Consider the following 22,541-nt stretch of genomic DNA (forward strand, 5'->3'; position numbering starts at 1 on the left):
AAAACTGTAAATCAAACTATGGACATCCTTATCTTAAAACTGTATTTTAAGACTTGTATGTCTCTATTCAGCTGCTCCGGGGCTGTGTCCGAAATCGCATCCTCTCTTGAGTAATTAAGTAATTACGTCACAACCATTAAAAAAGTATGTTCTATATAGTATGAATGTTTGTGTAGTATGAATGTAATCTGGATTATCATCCTCTCCTGTGGCCTCATGGGATAGTAAAGTGTCCATCGTATGCACACTTCAGAATCACGCCGGAAGAAGTAGGTCATCCGGGTACTTTTTGCCTACTCTTTTATTATGAGTACTGTGAATTCGGACATACTATGTTTGTCACACCAACATTTAGTTTTTTTTGCCTACTATATAGTAGTATTTATATAGTACTATATATTTCGAATGCAGCCTCTAAATATGCTGTAATTAATGGAAGCTAAATGTGGCAGGAAAATGCATACCTTGCACCCAAATGCACCGAAACGCTAGTGTCTTATTTTCATGTGTATCTGGGGCACAATTGCATGTGCTCCCACAGGTCCAATTCTGTCTGCAGCTGTGTGAATGTTATAGTTTGTATGATTTCTAGTATACACACTGAAGAGTCCCGCATGCCAGATATATGCTAATAATATAAAGGATCACTCGTATCTGTCCAAAAATAGAACTTCCACACTAAATAAGTTCTAAAATACCATTTGGACGAATAATGTTGCTCTTCATCTAATTTCTTTCTACAATGGATGAGTATTTTCAGTTATGTTCTTGTGAAACTTGGTTATAAACACACACTGTAGGCCTATATGAAGTCTGTTGTAGCACTAATAGCAGATCCTGATCTCTGATGGGATCACAGGGGTGCATGACGAATATAGCTGCACTTGGATGCACCAGAAAGCATTTAGAGATTTAGGTGAGAGATTTGGTGGGAAAGTACATTTCATGCCTACAACAGGCAAATGTGTGTTAGTCAACAACTGTAGTTGGTGCAGAACGAGTACTCTACTACTTAATTACTCGTACACATCCCTAATCTCTAGTAGTGACAAATGTAGACACATTTTCCTCTGTACCTTCTATGTTTAGCTGTTGTGAAGTGCCTCGTTGAAAATCCTTTGCCAAGCAGGGGGGTCTCCCCATTGGGAACAGGGATCAGAAAATTAGTGTTAATTACTTTTTGATCTATTGACACTAACTCTGCAGACATTCAATAGGTGTGTTACCTCTGTGCTGCAATCGCCCTCATCTATTCATTTGATTACCCAACTCTGAATAATGCATGAGCAAGTCAGCTGCTGGGAAAGCGACACCATTTGTAAAATGCTGAAAAGGCAACGCCAGCAGGATTCAATAATTTGAATGATATTATTAAACCAATCACTTGAATCCCATTATTAAAGCATAAAATGTAAACCCTGTTGGATCTGAGTTGATACTGTCCCTTAGAGCCAGATGTATTGTCTTCCACTGAGAGTGGTGCCATTGTTTGACCCTCCCTTTGATTAGTTGTGACAGCAAAGTGATGCAGATGACACTGCAAACATCCTGACTCTGGACCTCCAGCACTCCGCCAATTATGTGAAGTCATTTGGATGGGACATGTTGAAATTAACCGCTTTAAATTCCGTATGACCTCTGCTCTGACTTAGTTTTCGCTTTATAGATTTGAGGTATTTCTTTCTGCTGAATCCAGTACATATGTTATTGGGGCACTGCCAAGCTGTGTGGGAAATGGAATAGAACTTAGCTGCTTTGCTCAAACTGCTGTCATAATGAAATATGTGATGTCTCATTTTCATGCAGCCCTGCACATTCAACTGGGACACACATAAGATCTGAGTGCAACGAATTACATTCAATCACAACAGTTCTTTAGTCCCTGTAAGCTCACAGCCGTATACACTTGCATAAAAGCCATCAAAACTCTCATTTTAATCACACTAGACATAAAACTTCTTCCTTGGAGGTTCTATGGAAAGCTTTTTTCGCATCAAGTCTGGAGTGCTTCAGTCTTTTGCTTTCAGAAATGATCAATTGGCGTTATGTTTTCCTATCCAGTCTCCAATCCCGATAATGACGGCAGCTTTGAGCTGCAGGGATGGGAGCATTGTTTTCCCGACTGAGAGGGAGAGAGATGCAGTGTCTGATGCTTGTCCTGGAGCTTCCACTAAAGCTCCCCTGTATTATTACGCCAGTATCCCTCAGGAGAACATGGCTGATGAATTGTTATTGCCTCTCACTCCATACTAACTTCTGCTTGAAGATAGATCCTGACAAGATACCTGTGACAGAGAGAGGGAGAGGAATTTGTGAAATTCTTCAATTGGTGGAGAGATATAACGATTTTGAAGTTTTCATAGTTTTGACACATTCAAACAGTTGATACTGGATGCTGTTTAATTTGCTATTCGCTGGGTGTGAGACTTGGAACACTATGACCAAACTTGATCCCTACAGCCATGGCCAAATGTATCGGCCACAAATGTATGTGTTTTGCAAAGTTTGCTGCTTGTGTTGATTTACATTGTTTCTAAAATATTGTGCTGTGATCAGATGCAGGTTAAATACTTGCAAAAATAGTCATTGGCCAGCTAACATCATTTCATTTACCGAATCATCAAAAACTTAAAGGAGAGAGGTTTAACTGCAGTGAAGAAGGCTTCAGGACGTCCCAGAGTATCCAGAATGCGCCTGGACCGTCTCCTCCTGAGTCAGCTATGGATTTGTGTCACCACCAGTGCAGAGTTTGCTCAATATTGGCAGCAGGGGGGTGTGAGTGCATCCGCAGTTACACACACACAGTGCGAGGACAAGACTTTTGGACAATGGCATGATGTCAAGAAGGGCAGCAAAGAAGCCGCTTTTCTGACTGAAATTTTTCAGGAAGTACAAAGATTGGACAGTTATTTTGTGAAGTTATTTTCTCTGATGAAGCCACCTTCCAACTGTTTGAGACATCTGGAATATCGATTGTCCGGAGAAGAAAAGGTGAACGCTATCATGAGTCCTGTGCTGTGCCAACAGTGAAGCCTCCTGAGACCATCCATGTGTGGTTGCTTTTCATTCATGGGAGTGGGCTCCCTTACAGTTCTGCCCAAAAACAGTGGCATGAATAAAGACTGGTATCAAAACGTCCTGCAAGAGCAACTTCTCCCAATGATCCAGGAGCAGTTTGGTGATCATCTGTGCATTTTCCAGCATGATGGAATGGGCCCGTCTGTACGTTTCGCACAGGCCCAAACAAATATATATATTGCTGTAAGCCCGTATATCGGTCCAATGGGCTGTCTCCAATAATATGGGTGAAGGTTTTTGCGTGTTACTGTCTTTCCTTTTACGCAACACAACAAGATTAAATGAAGTACATTTACTCATATGTATCAACTCGTTATTTCATCTGACTTTTATGATATCTGGGCATGATAAGTGTTTGATTATTCTTTTTAACGCTTTAATTATGTTTTACCTGCTTTTACTAAGCTATGTCGCTTAGAGGTCCTCGCATCTTCTGCGGGTCTCACGATCGCAATCTCGTCAATTTTGGTCATCAAACAGAGGTAACTGCTATGTACCTGAGATCGGTCACATTCACGTTTACACAATCAAATATACTTTGGTATAGCCCCCATGGAATTGCATACACTTGAACTTAATTTAAACGTTTACTTCAGTAGAGTTATGGCCACTATTACAGATATAAGTTGAACAACATTACTTCTCTCATAATAGCTTTGGATTGGCAATGTCGTGATTTCCCACATAAACTTATCTAAAGTAACATTAAATTAAAACAGAGGTAATTAGACGCACCCAGATTTAGGTTGATCAAACAGCATTTGCTGCCCTAAATTGAAATAACTTGTCTATGCAAACCAAGTACACTTGAATGAATGTCAAATATTAGTCGTCATCTGACGCAGACTTGCGGGAACATTGGGAAACCAATTTTAGAGTCAGTCAGAATAAAATCAAATGTTTACAATTTATTGACCAGGTAATAGAACAATAATTCAAAATCCAATTCATATAATAAAATCACTGGTCGCTCAAACATAATAACAGCAATTCGGAAATCGAGGAATTAAAGAAATATTTACCTGGCAACGAAAAACTACACACAGCGATTGTGTGGGAAGTCTACCTACAGACTCCCCGAACCTTTTTCCCATTTTCCTTATAAACCCCGATAATTCAGTATTCTTACCAAATGGTTGCGTCTGTCATTATAATTAGATTTTGGTCCCCTGGTGAGGGGTTCACAACTGTGAGATCAGAATTTGTAATTGAATGGGTTCTTGTTTTACATACAGGACGTAGTTTGAATGGAGGATCTGGGGGAGGGAACACCTTTAAGGGACACATCACTTTTCTCATATTTTATAACTTCTTTTAGCTTTTCATTATGGTTAAGAGAATGAGACCATTTTACCAGACGCACTGAGACAATTTAAATGATACCAAACCTGTATAGTTACTTTTTGTACATACTTAACACTGCATAGGTTTTCAGCGAGTTTTACTTGAGGAAGAGAAGGGGGGAGAAGGGGGAGATGGTGTGACTGTAAAAGTGAGGTGTGAACTGCACTCTGTGGTACGTCTCTGATGTTGCTGTTATGTGAGAGAGTTCAAATGTTAATTCTCAGGAGAGTCTTTTGTTTTCTCGAGGGGTCGCTCAAACTTGCTGGCACCCGCCTTACATTGCATAGTAATGATGATTTAATGCACAGTGCTTTATATAAAATTATTATATGTTTAAAGTTTTTTGTTTGTTTTTTTGTTACACCGAGAAGCAATATAATATGGATTAAAAAAGCAGAAGAGAGGGATGCATCTTCATAGCCAGGAAATGATATATTTTTACATGAGATGATAACTCCAGTCATTTCACTGTCCAAGGAAAAGCTGTTGGAATTTTTTTTTATTCTACATAAGGTGTCTGCTACAGTATGTTAATCACATGACCAGTCGAATACTGCTTATTTTATCTTGGTCTGTTGTTGGAAACATGATTGCGGAATAAATTAACTGTGTGACAAAAACATATATGCGAGAAGAGTACATGTATGTCTACATTGACATCGGAAAGCAAACCTTTTTACTTGCATGCTACTGCATCCAGTAGGTGTCACTGTAAATCCAATACCACCGTTATCAGCTATTTTGGAAGACATCAGAGAACTAGACCAAAACCATTCAAAATTGCTATTCGGAAGTATTAATACCATCTGAAAAATCTGTCCATATCTAGTGATCCTCATTCATGGGGATCTTTAATAAAGCAGTGTTAGCAATTGCAGTCAACTTTAATTTTGGACTTTCAACTGCGTATGTTTAGATAAAGTAGCACTCAGTGAAATCGTTAGCTTCGGTGTGGTGCTTATTTTCCCCCCAGTAGATCCCCTAAGAGGAGGAAGCATTTTCACCTCTCTAGCCACCACATTTTTTTTGGTTTGTGTGAAATTGAACCACTCTCCTGCATTAGTTCTTGTCCTTGATGGAAGGATTAACCCTCCTCGAGTTCCATTAAAAGGCAGCCTTGCCACCTCTGGCCCAACTGTCATGTTTTTCAGCGGCAGCAAGGACAAGAAAGTTTAGGTGTAAAAATGCAATATCCTAAAATCTTGCCTCGTAATTCAGGCCTTGAACTCCTTTAGCAGCAGGATCTTTACTTGGTCACTTCAATTATAAACTACAGCCCTGGTTCAATCGGATCTCTTGTCAGGTCCATCCAGAATGCCTCTCCATTCTAATGTTTGAAGAACTAAAGTGGAGGTTTTTAATTCCCATTTTGTTTGCTTTGTGCCTCTCTTGCAGGGCTGTTTGCCAGAAATCATTTTTGAATGGAAAAATGACAGAAAACAATGAATGGTCAAATTCAATAAAAAGGTTTTTCTATAATTAATGCTAAATCACTCTAATTTTCCTCTTCTTTCCTCACAGCTCAGCCAAATCCACCCAAAATCCATGAGGGATGGTGGGCTTACAAAGAAGTTGTTCAGGGGAGCTTTGTTCCAGGTAATCATTTTACAATAGCTTTTTATCAGTTCACAAATGGTGTTCCCTATGCTCATGTCACACACATGGATTGTACTAATTACAGAGCAATTATTGCTTTGTGACGTAAAATCACTTTTTTTAATCATTGAGTGAATATTATCTCACTAACAACTTTATACATTAAAGTTCATTAACAGTGTTGGAATCAGTGAAGCGTTTATTTATTTTTTAATTTTTTTATTTACAAAAACCACCAGCATGAACCAATTCACTGGAATGATTCTGACTTTCTTTAATTCTTCTTTAACTCCTGTAGAGATTGTTGTAGATTGATTCATTCCCTTTCGCTTACCTGGCAGTAAAGCTGCGTGCATACAGTGTGACATTAAAAACAGTTTTGTACTTCTCATTGACAGCATGATGCAGGATAAGAGCTCCCGAAAGAAAGTGGAAGAGTTCACAGCATTAATTAAAATGCCAGACATGTTGAAATGCATGAAAGATTCCTCTATTTTTGTAAAAAACATTCTATTTTTCAGTTGTTCAGATTAAGGGTTCTTCTGAAATGTTTACAAGATCAAGAATCTGTCCAATTTTTCCAAGATGTTCTGACTTCAGTAATAGGGAAGTGAGGATGCCAGTTTTGTAAATTGGCGGCGCTTGTCTGAAGTTTAAAATCATTGGTTACCCGTAAGCCAATCACATAATGTTTGGTTATGACGTGTGTTATGCGCAGGCTCAATCGCATCGAACTTCCACTGTAAACACATGTATGATGCGAAAACAAAACCATCGAGCGAAATACGGGAGTGAACATGGCTGTGAACGACTTTTGCAGATTATGTGAAGTAAATCTACGCATCCACGGTACAATCAGCGTCTACGTCACGGCTCTCAGCCCGCCCTCTGTTCGTTGATTGGCCGGCTGTTTTGAGGCCGGAGGAAAACGGGAAGAAAGGTCGCTATCTCAGACTGAGTACAGAGGCGAACTGAAATTGAGCGGAAGTACAAAGTCTGACGTAGTCAGGCTAAGACATTGGGCCTCATTTAAGAAATGAATGTACGACAGAAAACTAGTAGTACAGTCGTTTCCATGCAAAACTTGGCATTTATCAATATAATAATAATAATAATAATAATAATGATAATAATAATAAAAATACATTTTATTTATGATGCACTTTACATTTCAACGAAATCTCAAAGTGCTAATATGGACGTGAGCGGTGGCTAAGATCAAATCTCATTTCAGGTCTCAGCTTGTGTAAGTTTATATAAGTTAGCATGAACTTGCGTGCAGCATAGTAAATTGGGTGGATACTTGTGATGAGAACATTTTGTTGATTTATATTATTTTCCTGACCGAGTCTGACAACCGAACAATCATTAACCATTAAACAACTAGATTAGAATATCAAATTAAAATTGAATTAAAATAGAATAGATGGGTGTATGTGACCCATTAATACCACAAATGTTTTTTTTCCAAGGGTTTAGCTTATAGCTTTACATGCACAAATAGCAGCATAAACAACAGAACACAAGGATTCAACAGCAGAGAAAAACAGATAAGATTAACTAAATATAGGACTACGTGAAATATAAGGCACAATATGTGAGATTTTTTGATAAAAATATCCAAAAACCACTAGAATCGTGTTATATATTTTGTTGACTTGTGTACTTACATTATCCTAGATGTTTCCAAGAATGTTTAAATCCAGAGAAATAAGCAATTTTAACCAGGACACGGACCGTGTCATTTTGTCGCCTATCAGCGATACCATAGCTGCGTTACCCGCGATTTCCTTTTTTTTTTTTTTTTTTTTAAACATTAGAAACACCAAAGACGCTTTAATATATTATATGTTTTATTAGACTAGGGAACAACTGTTTGGATACATTTATAGACAGAAAACTGATCCTTGTTATATAGCTCAACACTGTTAGTCTTATTGTTTGTTATATAGCTCAACACTGTTAGTCTTATTGTTTGAATCGCTTGTTTTCTTGATTTTCCGTGAGTACCATGTTTTTACCATGCCTCAGAGAAAAATACTATTTTGTCAAGTGGCTAACATAACATAATCAGATGCAGCTTTATTTTTAGTAACAGTAATGCAGCATTTTCTCCGCCCTACAATATGCTTTAAAGTTAATTGCATGCCATTTAGCAACACAAGCCATCCAGCATTTATTAATATGATATTCTAATATCAATCTAGCTTACTGTGTTACCCCATATACGCTTGACCTGAAGAAGCAAAAGGGGAACCTTTTCAGAACCTTTTACCCATCTCATGTTAACAAGATTATAAAAAAACAACTAAATTCTGTTAAAGAACTTGCATGATTTTTTTTTTACTGCATGGATGTGTGGAAAGATTAATAGTGATCAACACGGCTACAGTAGCAAAGTTCATTTTAATACAGTCTTGACAATTCCATATTGTGTCCATGCCCAACCAACCATTTATCAAGATTTGCTACATTAATGTCCACAATCATCTTGTTTTGGTGGTGGCACATTAGCACTGAAGTAGTCATAAATAAGCAAAATGTTCCATGTCAATTGCTCCAACTAGATTCGGCTACTGCAGTGCATTTAGCATTAGCCACAGACCGAGCACTCACTATCATCCATATTCACTACAAAACAGGCATATAACGATGGAATATTGACTTCAGAGCTTGAATTTATTTATTTATTTATTTATTTTTTTTCAGAGGATGGACACTTTCATGATATCACAATGCGCCACCTCGGTGGGCGTTTTGATTAATCACAGAAGGTGTTATTGCAACTGGTTAGCAACTGGTTTTGTTTATATATTAGCATGGGTATGAAAATCACATTTCATTGGTTCAGACTCATGCCATCTAGAATTCACTATGAATATTCACAAAGTTTGAACGCTGCACTTAACAACTATACCAAACTTGTGCTGAGGGGAAGCACCAGCAAAGGAAAGTCACCTTCATTTATATAGCGCTTTTAACAACATAGATTGTTTCAAAGCAGCTTTACAGTGATAATATAGGAAATTAAAGTGACAGATTGTTTTGGCTTTACAGCAAGCTCTAGAATAAAGTTATTGTCCAGCTAAAGTTAGTTTTGATTGATTCACTTACGTCGCAATGATCATTAGTTATTAAAGTGTGGATGTCAGGTAAATTTTTTTTTTAGATATATTAAATAAGGTTTAGATGTCTGAGTGAAAATGTAATTATCATTAAAATTATTACTGTAATTGCCCTACAGTAAGTTTTATAGCCATTTCTGTCAAGGTCATATTTTTAAAATACAGCTGAGCTGTGACGTCAGAAGAGGGAGACGTGCCAAAAAAGTTCTATTCAAGTATGGAGAGTTTTGAGTCTGAGGAGATCCGAAATCCCCCTCAAACCTACTACGATGGCCCACAACCATACAATTTTGAGCCTCCCAGGTGTGAGACAGATGAGGAGCCAAACAGAAATTTTAATAATTCCTATCGAAGAAACATAAATATCTGGTGTGAAGAGAACCAGTGGAGAGTTGGTCAGGTGTAAGTATAGGCATAACTTAGAGGTGGAACGGTATATGTATTCGTATTGAACCGAAACATACCTTATCGTTTTGATTCATACGCGTTCAGACCGGGAAAACAGAGGAAACACTGGGGACAGTCACATAGACATCTGACATCTGACCGATCTGACAGATAACAGCTGTGGTAGCCTACAACTCAGCTCAGCTCCTACATTTTTCTCAGCGACCTGGGGAGACGTCTCCCTCTTATGACGTCAAGCGATTCGTTTGGGGGGAGGAGCAGTTTTAAGTGAGTACTGAAAATAACGAACTTTTTCATCTTATATTCTGCTTTTAGGTATCGAAAAACATACAAAACAATACATCAACTTGTCAAACGTGTATTTCCCCTAACTATTTTGTGTTAATCATAATTACAAATTTAACCTGACATACACACTTTAACTTAGACACGTTAAGACACGACTAGTTATTAGCTAACACGACACCGTTCTAACAGAAAACCCTTAGGTTCTCTCTGCGCAAACTTTAAAAACGTGAACCTGTGAGAACGCTGATGGCGTGCACATGCGCATTACGTGTTCAGTCTATAGCAGGGGTGTCAAACTCAGTTCCTGGAGGGCCACAGCCCTGCAGAGTTTAGCTTCAACCCTAATTAAACACACCTGATCAGCTAATCAAGGTCTTCAGGCTTATTTGAAAACTGCAGGTGTGTGTGTGTGTGTTGAAGCAGGGTTGGAACAAAACTCTGTAGGGCTGTGGCCGTCCAGGAACTGAGTTTGATAGGCTACCTGTGCTCTATAGGCATGCACGTTTGAATATATATGTGCGCAGGCCTGTAGTCCTTTTTTACAAACCAACCCTCAACAAACTACTTGTCTGGCCTTAATTTTCAATACAGATTTTTTATCACTTCCGTGTAGCAACGTGAACCGGAATAATCCCGACAATGTTTTATCTGTATAGTGTATAGAGGTAAAGGGAAGGGAAGGAGGCCTTCACAGAGGAGAGACTAGTTGACACTTCAGGACTGCGTTGTCGTCGTGTCCAGGCGCAGGTCCTTCATCAGATCTGGATACGGCCTGGATCCGGCGGACTGCGGTAAACCTCGGGATAAATAGAGAGACTAATATTAGCGTAGACACCATTCTTCTTATGATGTTACATAACTTCTTAAGTACATCAGGTTTTATGGGAAGTGTTCCCGGTTCTGGCTGACCTAATCTATGCAGCCTAACATTGAATTATAGAAGTCTATAATGTGTTATGTGTATGCTAGGTCAAAGAGATGTGTTTTTAGTCTAGATTTGATAGTGTGTCTGCTTCCCGGACAATGTTAGGAAGACTGTTCCAAAGTTTTGGTGCTAAATAGGAAAAGGATCTACCACCAGCAGTCGATTTTGATATTCTAGGTATTATCAACTGGCCGGAAATTTGAGATCGCAATAGACGTGAAGGACTATAATGCATTAAGAGCTCGCTCAATTACTGGGGAGCTAAACCATTTAGTGCTTTTTAAGTAATCAGCAATATTTTAAAATGTATACAATGTTTAAACGGGTGGTATAATGCCCTTTTCACAAGATGTAAAATAAGTCTTTGATGTCCCAAGAGTGTGTATGTGAAGTTTAAGCTCAAAATACCCCACGGATATTTTTAAATAGCATGTTAAAAGTAAATTTTTGAGGGTGAGCAAAAATGCACTGTTTTGTGTCTGTTCCTTTAAATGCAAGTGAGCTGCTGCTCCCAGCACAGAGGGCGGAGCTTCAACAGCTTGCACTCACATGTCAGACATGCATTTCAAAACCTTTTAGCCTTTTATGTTCAAACCGGATTCAGACAATAGACTCGAGAAGAGGTGACATGTAAGCTAGTCGCATCCAAAGCAGTATCTAAAGCCCTTGCATTCTTACTATCCTCGATTAAAGTTTGGATGCATGTCTCTAGTTCTGAAATATTTTAAGAAATCTTTTGAGTAAGACATGACTCACCGTGTTTGTTGACTGATCCTACTTACCACATTTGTTTGATCGCGCACAAGAGAAAAGACGGCAAGCACGGATGGCAGGTTTACAGGCTAGCGAGATACTTGCGTGTTGTGCTAGCGATAACGATTTAGATAAAAGCTAGCGATGTCAGATTAATGTGATAGGCAATATTAGACAATATCTAATATATGTTGATGAGTAAGTTCAATTTAGCAAATAAGACCAACAAGGAATGATATTAAATAGAGATTCAAAACAGAAGGCTATACGGAGCTTACAGACCAGCAGTAAGGCAGACAGGAGCAACCAATTCCTATCAAGTACTAGTAGCATGAAAAACTCATGGAAAGGTACTCCTCTCACAAAACGATCAAATTTTTTGACCATAATGATACAATTTTTGTGAAAACCTCAAATTCCAAAATGTACACATTTCACCTGTTTTGCCTGTTGCTCAGCCCGTGCGCATTCCGACTCATTTTGCCAGCATGGGTCACAATTCATTTTGGCTTGATGTTTTTATGTTGTTTATTATAATGAATGCCACTGTAGCCTAATTTGTGTTTAATAGTTTAATGTATCATTTATAACTACTTTTTTAAAATACTTGCTCTGGACTGAATACCATTAAATTTAAAGGATTTGTTGTGGAGTGAGGGGAAAATAGCCTAGGCTATAGTGTTTATAATGTAATTATTTGCAATTATGAGGTTAATGGGTGTTCTTTCTTGGAGTAAGATCAATTTCTCTTTCATGTGATTACTTCCTCTTCTTGGCCAGGTTACGTTTCTCCATGTCATAAATCCTTGGGGCAAGGCTTCTAAAAAGTTAATATTTAAGGTCATAATATTTAAATGATGACTTGAAAAATTACTGTTTTTATATATATATATAATTTGTGTGCGTGCGCAGTATCAGTTGGTTCTAAACAATTTAAATGCCATACAGAGCCCCTAAAGGGACCTTTTGCAAAAAGAAATAAAATACAGACTTTTGCGTGCGCACAAGAAACTTTTTTTTTCTGTTTTATGTGTACTGTCTCCGTAATATATTTCCTTTGTGCATCACTGCCGTTTTACTATGAAGAAAATTCTTAAAGAATGGATGCACATGCATTGGGCTTTCATTAGGGCAGTGGGTCATATTTCAAGGCCTTATGTCCACTTTAACGTATTTAACTCTGGATGGTTCATGAAAAAAAAACAAAAAACATTGGTACAGTAAAAAATATATAATTTGGATTTCGTTTGGGCAGTGTAAAATTGTCCCATTAAAAAAAAATATTGGAACAGTAAAATGTACTAAACTTTTGTATTTCACAAGATCAAAACCCCCTTTATTAAAACACTTTGTCTGATTTAAAGCATCCTGGTGGCGGAGAAATGCTTATTTTATTGATTCAATTCTAACAGGACTTATTGCGAGCAGAGCCATAGACATAAAGGACTTTAGATATAAAGGAAAAGAAAAAAAAAGACAAACGAATAAAGCTGGATTCATTCCTCGTACTAGCCGACCTCCTCTAACGAAATCCAAGATTTTTATCAGCCCAGTGCGCACAGCCATATTGCGTCATCAGCCCATTTCACAGCCTCCATTGAAGATGTGTTTAAGGGGACATAAGGCCGTTATATTAGAGGTATACTGGACCCTTGAACTTGGCTTTATGGACCCTTGATCTTGACAAATAGGACAATGCACACCGCCGTATTGCGGCATCATCCAATTTAAAGGTGTGGTTTCTCGGCCGTCACAGAGGATGGGTTAATGTGGACATAAGGCCGTGATATTAATAAGCCTATACTGCCCTAACAAAAGTCAAATTGAGCAAATACAGCCAGACACCTTAAGTGTGCTCTGAAAAGGCGCAAAAGCGGCTGAAAATCTGCACCCTCTTGAATCAGGGACAACAAAAACTTACAATTATTATAATGTCACTTCAAAAATGAATTTAAATATTATAATAATGTATAGTGTATAATAATGGAGTTAGTCATTGAGAGTTTTGGAATTTCAACGGATTTAACTGTGGAGAAGCGAGACATTAAAAGAAAAAAATGAAAGAAAATGGCCCACGGAAGGGGCTATTATAAGGTAGCGTGGCCGAGCGGTCTAAGGTGCTGGATTAAGGGTCCAGTCTCTTCGGGGGTGTGGGTTCGATTTACTGCTGCCAAGATAGCATTTTAGAAGGAACTTGTGGTTGGATGGTAAATGTTGGTGGACAGCCATTTTCAGGTCTCTCCAGAGATGCTCAATTGGGTTTAAGTCAGGGCTCTGGCTGGGCCATTCAAGAACAGTCACGGAGTTGTTGTGAAGCCACTCCTTCGTTATTTTAGCTGTGTGCTTAGGGTCATTGTCTTGTTGGAAGGTGAACCTTCGGCCCAGTCTGAGGTCCAGAACACTCTGGAGAAGGTTTTCGTCCAGGATATCCCTGTACTTGGCCGCATTCATCTTTCCCTCGATTGCAACCAGTCGTCCTGTCCCTGCAGCTGAAAAACACCCCCACAGCATGATGCTGCCACCACCATGCTTCACTGTTGAGACTGTATTGGACAGGTGATGAGCAGTGCCTGGTTTTCTCCACACATACCGCTTAGAATTAAGGCCAAAAAGTTATATCTTGGTCTCATCAGAACAGAGAATCTTATTTATCACCATCTTGGAGTCCTTCAGGTGTTTTTTAGCAAACTCCATGCGGGCTTTCATGTGTCTTGCACTGAGGAGAGGCTTCCGTCGGGCCACTCTGCCATAAAGCCCCGACTGGTGGATGGCTGCAGTGACGGTTGACTTACTACAACTTTCTCCCATCTCCCGACTGCATCTCTGGAGCTCAGCCACAGTGATCTTTGGGTTCTTCTTTACCTCTCTCACCAAGGCTCTTCTCCCCCGATAGCTCAGTTTGGCCGGACGGCCAGCTCTAGGAAGGGTTCTGGTCGTCCCAAACGTCTTCCATTTAAGGATTATGGAGGCCACTGTGCTCTTAGGAACCTTAAGTACAGCAGACATTTTTTTGTAACCTTGGCCAGATCTGTGCCTTGCCACAATTCTGTCTCTGAGCTCTTCAGGCAGTTCCTTTGACTTCATGATTCTCATTTGCTCTGACATGCACTGTGAGCTGTAAGGTCTTATATAGACAGGTGTGTGGCTTTCCTAATCAAGTCCAATCAGTATAATCAAACACAGCTGGACTCAAATGAAGGTGTAGAACCATCTCAAGGATGATCAGAAAAAATGGACAGCATCTGAGTTAAATATATGAGTGTCACAGCAAAGGGTCTGAATACTTAGGACCATGTGATATTTCAGTTTTTCTTTTTTAATAAATGTGCAAAAATGTCAACAATTCTGTGTTTTTCTGTCAATATGGGGTGCTGTGTGTACAATAATGAGAGAAAAAAAAAAGAACTTAAATGATTTTAGCAAATGGCTGCAATATACCAAAGAGTGAAAAATTTAAGGGGGTCTGAATACTTTCCGTACCCACTGTGTGTGTATATATATATGTGTATATATATATCACAAAAGTGAGTACACCCCTCACATTTCAGCAAACATTTTAGTATATCTTCTCAAGGGACAAGACTATAGTCCCAAAATTAAACTTGAAAATATTTTAGAGTTGTTGATGCATACACGACAGTACAATCTTCTTTCAACTCTTAAGAAAGATTATTCTTCTGGCCAAGAATAATACATTTCTTCTATATAATGCTAACAGTGCAAAAGCATGTAGCACAATCGAACATTTAAGTGACTGATCAGTGAGCAGCAAACACAGAGACAATCAGGCGTGGATATAATGGGTTTAATAAATGAAACGATGGGTGGACTACATACAGCTAAGCAAAGATTATACAGATTATAGAATTAGTTAACCACAGTCTATGAGAATAATCAAATAATCAGAATCGCCTTTAAAAGGGGCAAAAACTTAGAAATGCATCTAATGGCTGCAAAGAGGTTACTTGTATTGACTTTGGTTGCTGAACAAGTCCAGATGCGGTAGAGTCCGGAGATTTTTGATGATTTTGCTAGGATTGTGCTAGGATTGTTCTTCTGGATGGTCCACGTTGAATCCAACAAAGTTAACTCGAAGGTAAGTTGCCGGAAAAAGTCAGAAAGCATTGTATCTCAGAGATTGAGCCAAGATGTTTCTGTGTAGGGGGCTCTTAAAGCCTTATCAGTCACACCCATTTTTGGTGTGGTTACTGTACCAATCAGAGATGACTGGGAGAAAGTCTTTGTTCTCCCTTCACACCTTATTTGCATATTTATGGTGGTCTGAAGAATTTGTGCAGCTTTACACTACAGTATGGTAAAAATAGTATAATTCATTTTATAGTAACATGCTATACCCCATCAATTAAGACATGCATTTATAGTAACATACCATACACATTAATTAAGACACAAGTAGAGGATTATTTCAATATCAAACAGATAGGGTCTGCAAACTTTGAAAACAGTGATACATATTTATACATGGATACAAGCATGTATATATATATAATATATACTATAATACTATATATAGTTTGGTTGTGGATAAAATGGAGTCAATGTCCTTCCCTGTGTGTAATGCAAGTTTTGTAGTAGTCTCTATGGCTGGTGATGTCTGATGATGGCGGTCATCAGACATCACCGCCTTCTCTCCTGTGCTGTCTTTGAAGCTTGAGGAGAGCTCCAGACACCCTCTCCGCTAGGGTAGTCCAGGGGAGCAGAGGTGATAACAGCATTTGAAGAGAATTTGCTTTGAGCGGGGAAAGGTTTTTATGACACCTCCAGCACAATCAAGCATTTTGACCACGTCCATATGCTACAGTGTACCATTCAAAAGATTGGGGTCAGTAACATTATTTTACATGTTTTGGAAGATTTTTTTATTTGATCCAAAAAAGAAAAAACCGGGGCGCACACTGCGAGTTTAGACATTCGAGAGCCCTTGTACATGTTATGAGTCAGTTAACTTCATAATTGTCAAAGCAGCTATTACAGTGCGACCATACCACATGGCAAGACGACGGCAATCATGTGAGATTTGACACCAAACACGGAAAAAGAACAGCGTGGTAATTTTGTTCAACAAAAACTAGTGTGTGTCAGTGTATGCACATTCTATAGGGTTGCTAGTAGCATACTGTATGTGATGTGGTTGTATATGTCATATCTAATAGGGGAGAGCCTGTATGGTCCAATTCAGACCACCTCCCTTATATTTTGCAACACATTTAAAAATTATGGGGAACTTGAGAGGTACTCGAAAAGATCCTCAGCTCGGCTCCTACTTGCTCTCACACAGTGCGAGATTTGACCATACAAACATCAATGATTGGCACATTGAGAATTTGATGGAAACATCAAATTCTCCAAAACTGTTCGCCAAGCTTACTGTCTCATAAATTTTGTTTCTAAATGCTCAAATCATGACAGAAAACAAAATTTTTCAGGCTGGATCAATCTCATGCGCAGTGGAAGCGCGTGTCTGACTGTTTCTATGGGAACCGGAGCTTCTAACGACAGCTGCAGTGACGCGATGACTTTACGAATCAGCCATTGACTCTTGTTTTTGAAGGCGGGACGAGCATTGCATTTTTCCCCATTCAAAACAATACAAGTGATGCATCTTGTGTTATTCTATAGTCTTTGATAATTATTAATTGCTTTTTTAATGAATCATAATTCATAATTTATCATGTGAAATTTTCTTCAGTGTCAAACCATTCTAAAACGCTGATTTGGAGCTCAAGAAACATTTCTTAGTATAAATGTGCTGCTTCCCCTAAAGATTCTTTAATGCATTGAAAATTAAAAAGAACAGAATTTATTTGAAATAGGAATCATTTGTAACTTTATGAATGTCATGTTTGGTCAATATAATTTACATACACATTACACCATTTTTTTATTGTATGTACGTGCACTGTTAGCTAATGAGACCCATTATCTGCAGATTAAATTTATCACCAGTTGTTGTTTTTTCTGTCACTCTCTGTAAGCTATAAACCTCTTTATGGAACAGTGGTGTAGTGAGGGTCTGTTGGGGTTAGGGATGGGCATTCTATTAAATTTTCTTTGACTATCTGATTAATCGGTGGAGAGTTCCTGCCTCAAGTGGAGGAGTTTAAGTATCTTGGGCTTTTGTTCACGAGTGAGGGAAGGATGGAATGGGAGATTGACAGACGGATCGGTGCAGCTTCTGCAGTAATTCGGTCGATGTACCGTTCTGTCGTGGTAAAGAAAGAGCTGAGCCGCAAGGCGAAGCTCTCGATTTACCGGTCAATCTACGTTCCTACTGTCACCTGTGGTCATGAGCTTTGGGTCATGACCGAAAGGACAAGATCCCGGATACAGGCGGCCGAAATGAGCTTTCTCCGCGGGGTGGCTGGGCGATCCCTTAGAGATAGGGTGAGAAGCTCGGTCACTCGGGAGGAGCTCAGAGTAGAGCCGCTGCTCCTCCACATCGAGAGGGGTCAGCTGAGGTGGCTCGGGCATCTGTTCCGGATGCCTCCTGGACGCCTTCCCGGGAAGGTGTTCCTGGCGCGTCCCACTGGGAGGAGACCCCGGGGAAGACCTAGGACACGCTGGAGAGACTATGTCTCCCGGCTGGCCTGGGAACGCCTCGGTGTCCCCCCGGAAGAGCTGGAGGAAGTGTCTAGGGAGAGGGAAGTCTGGGGATCTCTGCTTAGACTGCTGCCTCCGCGACCCGGCCCCGGATAAGCGGAAGAAGATGGATGGATGGATGGATGGATGGATGGATGGATGGATGGATGGATGGATGGATGGATGGATGGATGGATGGATGGATGGATGGATGGATGGATGGATGGATGGATGGATGGATGGATGGATGGATGGATGGATGGATGGATGGATGGATGGATGGATGGATGGATGGATGGATGGATGGATGGATGGATATCTGATTAATCGATAGTCGATCGTTAATTCTCCCGACGATCGACTATCGATTAATCATTAATATTTTTATATTAAAATTCATTATTTAACTTTTTATAAATTAAAAATGCAATGAAAATACAAAAATACAGCGTTTTTCCTCGATTAGATCTTTATTACAAGAAGATCAACTTGTGGCAGTTAAACTGGATGTTTGGTTAGGCTAAACTTGAAGATATATGCGCTGCGGTGCTCTAAAGCAGCGGAACCTGCAGCTGTGAGCCGGCGTTCTTAAACAGAGACCCTCGTTTGTTCCAAAATAATAAATAATAATAAAAAAAGTTAAACAATAACTTAACCAAAAACATAATAATACTTCGATCTGACAGGTTTTGTCAAAATGTAACTCAAAACTATCCAAGGCACGGAGTCGAGAAAGAGGGTGAGAGAGATTAGCCTACCTAACAATTAATTAGGCTACTTAACAAATTATGCTACTTAACAAAGCCTTATAAAAAATGACTAGTAACTCACATACAACTTCTGCACCAGTCTACTGATTTTTGTTGAGAAAGATAAGCATGTTGACATGATCTGGGGTCAGACGCGCCCGCAGCCGCCGAAAACACTCGTTCTGAGGGGACTGGCGTTGCCGGGATGCACAGGTACCTCCGCGCTAACTTGGCCAGCCCGGGGAACCTCGTCCTCCGTGCCAACGCAGACTTGATGCTAGGTTGAGACTGAGTGCAGGATGCACCGCCACCGACATTAACTAGGGTCGGATGCACTTTGTTTAAGTGGTACATCATTTGAGTCGTGGCCATGTTGTACTTATACACGGCATCGCAGTGTTTGCAGTGAACTAAGTCTTTTTTTTTTTTTATCAAAATGGTCCCACTCCACACTTCGCCGTGACCTCTTCATGATTCTTCTTTTGAAATCAAAACAGAAACTCGCAGGTAACTGAGTATGGCGTCAAATATTGCCCCCGGGTGGTAAAATGTTTAATTGCTGCCACACAGTGAAATTCATTTCAATGCTTCAAGACTCACACTGTGCAACGCAACCTGCATTAGTTTAATCGATAACAAATTAACGTGATCGAAATTCTTAATAATCAATTATCAATCGTCGTTTAATCATGCCCATCCCTAGTTGGGGTCAGAAAAGGGGCATCAGCCTACATAACATGAGCAAGTCAGACGTCCAAGCTCATAGTTTATGATACCTTATTTATGTTTGTGGTATTATGAGCTCTTTGATCCTTTTTTAGAGGATTACACTGTTCAATGCTAGAAGGGAGGGCAAAAAGAAGGGTTTAAAGAGATAAAGCTGGAGAAAGGTTTTAAACCTTTGTCTTTGAGTCCGAGTCACATCCTGTGGAATATCACGCTGGGTGCAGATGCACACCATCTTGAGGTGCTGAGAGGGGTGTGGGATTGGCAATCTGGTTCCTGTTTATTCACCAGAGGTGTGGGAAGGACTTCTTGTTGGGGAAGGGACAGCTGTATTTTGATGATTGTTAAATGCGCTGTGCCCGGCAAACTAAAGTGCCTGTTATCTGTGAGTCCCACTGCTGCTGTACTGTATTTTGTATCAGTGCGATCTGTGTTTGCCTGTGGGGCTGTGGAATGGATGGTGCCCCTGACCGTTGGTGGTTGATGAGCTAGAACATGTTCAACTCTTGGCTGATTTTTGCAGTAAAAGATGGTGATAAATGAAGACTAGTTTACACCCGGTCACAGAACCATCTCCAAATCAGAGTAGAAGTGTGGCATGATGTTATATAGCTGCAGTACTGTTATATTTGCGGCACGATAAAACAAATAAATCTGACACAGAGCAGAAAATCGTGAGACTCCATTGGAGACACCTTCATAAAATATAACCAGGGATGCGCAACATATTAGTACCATATTGGTTAACAGTATCGGTCGATATTGGATATTTAATTATGCATACTAACCTCAAGATGAATATAAACTACCGCTCAAAAGTTTGAAGTCACTAAGTTGTATTAAATTGCCCCTATTATGTTATTTTAAAGGTTCATCATTTTGTTTTGGAGGTCTCCTACAATGGTTTATTCATCCAAGGTCAATAAGTACTTTCATTTTCTCAAAATATACATTGCACATCACCACATGTCTCAATGATTCTCAAATGACTAGTCTGAGCATTCAGGGTCTCTAAATCCCCCCTTTTCCACGAGCCTACTGTACTCTGATTGGCCAGATGGCCCATTCTTTTGTGATTGGTCTACCTCTTACTGCGCGTGTCGGAAACGAAAACCATTACCATAACTGAATTTCAGCTCTGGAGGCTTCCTAAAGCTCAGCGATTGTACCCACTGTAAAAATGGCATGATAGCACGAGTCCAATGATGAAATACTGGAAAAACTAGTAATTCAACCTGAATCTTCATCGCAAGGACTACTTTGAGCAGGATGTTTCTCAATGATACGCTACCCAGTTTGACATACATTGAGATGTTGCAACTGTATCCTCACCATCAGCAAGTTGAATGTCTATCAACAAACCAATGTGTATATTTTTTGTTATAAATTAACGGTGCACATGTGGAAACTATCATTAACTGTATCAATAACAGCACATGCATTAGCCGAGGACTAATGTGAATAACTGATGTAACAAAGTTTGTAAAACAAATCTTGCTCCATCCTTTATCATTACTTAAAGGAACAAGAACAACAGACAATCTGCATTAATTTTAGGTAATAGTGGGCCCACAGCTGATTAGCAAAGAGGTTAGCCGGAGACCTACACAATATAAAACACAAAACTACACTGTTTTAAAATGTATTGCTATTTTACAGGAAATTCCTGGCAACTAATTGGCATAAATTTACAGCAAGTAATATACAGGATTTTTACCGTTTACTGTTACAATAAAGTACTGTATTTATACAGCAGCGCTACTGTGATTATAGTAGCATTATTACAGTAAAATGCTGTAAGTTATTTCACTTTACTGTATATTTACTGCAACTCAGTTGCCAGGAATTTCCTGTTATTTCACAGGACAGAATTACAATTTTATCTTGTAAATCAATATACTGTATATATCCTGTTATTTGTAAATATTACAATACAATGCTGTAATTATCCGTATTAGCCAATTAAAAACACAACAATGATATCCTTTCTTTGTAAAGTTTTAAATATGAATATTTTTCTTACACGAAGTAAAATAACTAGCTTCCGGCCAAACTAACATACAGATTTTACTCTAAAGCGCAACTTATGCGAGTAATGCGACGTCCTGCTGATATTTACGCTACGCCATGACGCACTACGCTACTTCTGACGTCACGAGTTGCGTAAGTTACGCTTTGAATGCAAGTATGACCGTTTGGCCGTAAGCTAGAATTTTACTTTGTAACGTGTTAAATATGGATATTTTTCTTACACAAACTCTTCGCTTCAAGAGGCCTAGGGAATAAAAAATGTAAACATTATCAAATGTATTACCAATTACACAACAAATACCAATTACAAATCTATTATTATTTTTATATTCCATACAGTCTGCCAGGCAGCCACATATAATTTGAGACAAAAAAATGGTTAACTTGATTTTAATACTACTGATAATTTTCCACCTTCTCTAAAGACAAAGAGAGCAGTGAAAGCCTTTCAACAGAACCCAGGCTCCGAAAAATATTTAATGATGATGCTGGTTGGTTTAAGTTGCGCACGCGCAGTTTATTTTAGATAAAGACAGCTTAGATGACTGCTCTTCCACCCTGGTTGGCCAAGCACAAAGTAAAGTTATAACATCTGAACATACCAGATGCTATATTCAGCTTATATCACAGTTATAGCTAACTTACAGAATTAAATGAAGATACCAGCATTGTCATTTAATTAAGGGGAGACACCCCAGGTGAATAGAAAAAATAAATAAAATAACTAATAGATATCAGTATGAAACTTCCCCAGTTGATTACTGACATTAAGACAAAAATCTTTTGTATTACAAGTTTTTAGAATATTTATGTTTAAATATGCAAATTAGGTATTATCTCATAAAAAAATGCGCTAATTTACATATATTTGCAAAAGAGAAATCTGAACATTGGATAAAGCCAGATTCAAAATTCTTT

The 22,541-nt window shown here is 39.0% G+C and overlaps 1 protein-coding gene across 1 annotated transcript in view; it reads left to right on the forward strand.

Annotated features, from left to right (window-relative positions):
• Positions 1–22,541, forward strand: part of ca10a (carbonic anhydrase Xa) — a 195,801-nt gene that overhangs the window by 16,936 nt on the left and 156,324 nt on the right. The window contains exon 2 of the mRNA XM_084433547.1: positions 5,944–6,018. Coding sequence (XP_084289673.1) covers positions 5,944–6,018 — 75 coding nt within the window. The remainder of the gene's footprint in view (positions 1–5,943; positions 6,019–22,541) is intronic.

This window comes from Rutilus rutilus (assembly GCF_951802725.1).
Source record: "Rutilus rutilus genome assembly, chromosome: 16".
Lineage (NCBI taxonomy): Eukaryota > Metazoa > Chordata > Actinopteri > Cypriniformes > Leuciscidae > Rutilus > Rutilus rutilus.